Genomic DNA, 3865 nt, shown 5'->3' with positions numbered 1-3865 from the left:
ATGGTAAGAGGTTCTTCTTCTTGCTTTAAATATGGAGTCTGCACTACAATGATATATTATAGAACATAGCATGTCTATGTGTTAGAAAGGCCCAATCAAAATCCAGCCTAAAAACATATCAAATGTAATTCTGAAAACTGAGGTTAACCATTGTCCTGTATCCTGTCTGACTGAGCTTGGCTTAGTTAGCAAAGAAAAGTTTCTGAGAATTTCAGTCTCAGATGTACAAAGCTTTTACAAATATATCTCAAAAGGCTAGCAGAGAAATGTGGTTCCACAAACCATGGAAACCGTGTTTCCTATTCATTCTCCTGCATAAATAAATTGCATTTTCAATCACATAATAATAAAATGTATTCAAGTTGGGGCAATGTGTAAAAAAAGTGCTATAGGAGTAGGAATATTCAACAACAATGGTCATCAATATCCAGTCACATTTTTGAAACATGCTTAGAAAGGTCAGGTACCTATTTTTAGGGGCGGAGCTAGATTGGGGCCATAACTACCCTTAGCCAATCATTGGCCACCCCTATCATTGTTTCCCTCTAATACAGGCGATGGTAAACAGTAATACTCTCAAGTGGAACATTCAAAACATTTTCATTTTTCATATATTAACAATTATTTGACAAGAAAAACACTGTGGTTAATTATGCACATCAATATACTAACATTAAAGATAATAAGAACAGAATTCAAGCAGAACCAGATTTTGTGTTTCATGGGTAAAGAGAAAATGATGTGTCTCTGCAAGTCATCTAGGGGTCTTCAGTGAAATAATACATAAATAACTATTTTAATAAAAACGTATTAAATAATCAATTTATGTAGATATTAGTACTTGTAATGATCAATTCTAAGCAGAAAGATAACTGATAAAAGTACGGTAGGTAAGTAATGACAATGGAAAAGATGTTTGCCAAAAACTCAAACCTGAAAGAATTGTATCCACTATCTTCAGGTGTTTGAAGATATTTGTCTATTTGTCAGCAAAGGCTATGGGAAAGTATAGTTTGTCTTTATCTAGAAAATATGGATGTTTTGCTCATTAATTTTCCTGTTGGAAGAGTGTAGATTGACCCTGAGGTTTTGATGCCCATCTACTTTTGGCCACCCCTAAGTCTACATTGGTTATTGCCTGGCCACCCTTATAAAAAGCAATGGATATTTTCAAAATCCATTGCCTGAAACACAAGCCTGGCTTCTTGGTAACAAAATCCAAAGCACTCCAGTCTTTTTGTATATTTTCCAAGTAAACATGATGACCTTCTGATCCCACACCACCAACCTACACTCAAGAGTTAGGGGTTGGGGGGTGAGACCGTTAGAGTCCTGGCCTGTTTTACCTCCAGCGTGGATCCTGGAGGATGAGAGGCTGCAGGGTGGTAGACCACCTCCTGCACCTCATCCCGGGGACGGTCCGAGTTCTTCCCAAAAATCACTTGGTCATCCCGAGAACCAGGGGGTAAGGAGACAAAACAATCACATGACATGGGAGCCTGTGCCATTCTGCAACAACAAAAGAGCAAAAAAAAAAAAGCAATTGAGAGGAAGAGCTGGATTTTAAAAGATGCACAATAAGCACTACCTCATGTAAACAATCCTGCAAGGCTGACAGAGTGTTTGACATCCAACACAAATGAGCAAGCCTCCTCCCTTTAACCATAATGTGCATGTGAGAAGTCAGGAAGAAGAGATCCCTAAGGCTTTTTGCAGAAAAAGTGCGCTTCAGCCGCTGCCCATCCCTTTCCAGAACGGATTAGGTGGCAGACTAGTGCAGAGCACTTTATTCACTCTAATCTGCACAAATCCGACCCCCACCTTGTTTTATCACATGCTATTACCACCGCGATGCCTTTCAATCGGTAAATATTGTGCGGGGGGGATATAACACAAAGTGTGCCGGAGGCAGAGGCAGCGTGCAGCGGGGCTCCCTGTTCGCAAAGAGCGCTGTTTATTCCCAGAGATAAGGCCCTGCATGAGCTGCCGCTTCAGCTCGGCTTATTTCCAGGAAATGAGAGGGGCGGTTAAAATAAGAAGAGGGTTGGATCTGGAGGGTGGTCGCTGGGTCTAAACTACAGCTAGGAGTGCATTTGCAGCAATAAATTTACCTGTGTTTGTTTTTTCGGTGGAGGGAGCGGACGGCCAGCTGGGAGAAGACAGGCAGGTTGTAGGAAACGAGTCACGTGACCGAGCGATCCAAAGGTCTGTACTTAAAGGTCTCGTCTCGTCTGGCCACAAACAGCTCATCGTCTCTAGGAGTCCGGTTTACACTGATGATGATGCAGCTTTTTATCATGAGTCTGTTTCTCACTGGCTGCAAACTTAAAGCTGACGTCGCACTTAATCACGGGAATCCCTGCAAGTTTATTCCCAACAGTGTAATCCGTAAAAAATTACAATGGTTAAGCGAATTTGTTGATTGACCTGTATTAGTTTTTAACACCATTTTTTATTTTTTGCCATTTTTTAAGATGGGGCTAGAAGAGAGATAAACAATTTATTCCTCGTTTGTCACTAATTTGCCACTGTGAAACATAATAGTGGCAGAATCATACTGTGGGGGTCGTGGTGCCAGTGGCAGTTCTAGACCAAATGTACCAGGGGGCCAAGAGAGGGGGAGCATGTTTTCATGGGGGCACAATGAAATTAAAAACAGGGCAAGGGATTCAAATATTAAGAGAGCTGCGTGAAGTGAAATTTCTATTCAATTAGGTTTCATTAAAATTCTATTTATTTATTTTTTTTTCAAATTTGTTTTGAAAAAAAAAATAGCAGATGAAAACTGGGATCCTATCTCAATATCACTGAAGTTATCACCTTAATCTGTTTTACATAATTGGTAAAACATAATTTTTAAAGAAAAAAATGAAATTGTTTTAAAGGACCTATCAGTAACCATGTCTGTTCCAGCGCATATCATCATTAGAATTTCTTTTATGTATTATTTCTTCAGTACAGGGGCCAGGACATGATTTACAGGGGCGTTGGCCCCATTGACCCCTGTCTACAACCACCCATGCATGATGTAGATTTTCGGAAGGTGTGTTTAGGTATTTTTTCCTGATTTATTTTAATCGTTTTCATACCCTGTGCACTGTTTGGTTGAATTCATGAATTGAATTCTCTTACAACTGCAAACTGCCAGTCAGTATCCTGCCTGTAATAATATACAAATCTCTGCAAGCTCTAAAAGAAAAACTGTGCAATTTATAAATGGTGAGCTATAATGATGTAGTTGAGATGAGAAGTTAGGACACAGATCAGGACCTTCAGTTCTGTGGATCTCACATTTTAGCCTCTCTGTTTAAGTTTTTGCCTGTGTTTATTACATTTTTAGTATTCTTATTTAGACTCTGGTCCATGTATGTCTTTGGTTTCTTTGGTAAAATCAGCCTTTATTTTGAAACAACCAGCCTTCTATCTGAGTTTTACACCACACCAATTCAAAAACCTTACACTGTACGTGAAGCTGGATACACCATCCCCAAAATAAAACATGGAGGTGGCAGCATCATGCTGTCATTATCTAAAGAAATATGGGTTTACTTTATGACTCTCATCTTTAAGTCATCTCTATATTTAGGATTTTATTCAGAGCTTAATGCTTAAGTTAGTGATTCTCTGTGTCCTTTGTTCTTTTTTATTTTATTGGGCTCCATTCATTCTCTGTTTTTCAGTTTGTTTTAGTTACTGTGTCCGAAAAAGTCTTTAGACATTCTTAATATTGGTTATTTTCATTTTTTTTCATCAAGTCCATTTCGTAATGAACATAGCTTGCTGTCACATTGAATCCCTGCAAGGTTTTACACACCTGAAAACTCCATGCCATCCTATAGTTGCTATATGATATCTACCTTCATTT

General features: G+C 38.9%; 1 protein-coding gene across 1 annotated transcript in view; it reads right to left on the bottom strand.

Moving 5' to 3' along the window:
* Positions 1-2250, bottom strand: part of LOC107085467 (secernin-2-like) — a 15258-nt gene extending 13008 nt beyond the window's left edge. The window contains 3 exon segments of the mRNA XM_015375787.1: positions 1347-1509; positions 2112-2178; positions 2181-2250. Of these exon segments, the coding sequence (XP_015231273.1) occupies positions 1347-1509; positions 2112-2178; positions 2181-2250 (300 nt within the window).
* Between the last annotated feature and the right edge of the window lie 1615 nt (positions 2251-3865).

This window comes from Cyprinodon variegatus, unplaced genomic scaffold, assembly GCF_000732505.1.
Source record: "Cyprinodon variegatus isolate N-32 unplaced genomic scaffold, C_variegatus-1.0 Scaffold126, whole genome shotgun sequence".
In the NCBI taxonomy this organism is placed as follows: domain Eukaryota; kingdom Metazoa; phylum Chordata; class Actinopteri; order Cyprinodontiformes; family Cyprinodontidae; genus Cyprinodon; species Cyprinodon variegatus.
This window is presented reverse-complemented; position numbering and strand designations above follow the sequence as displayed.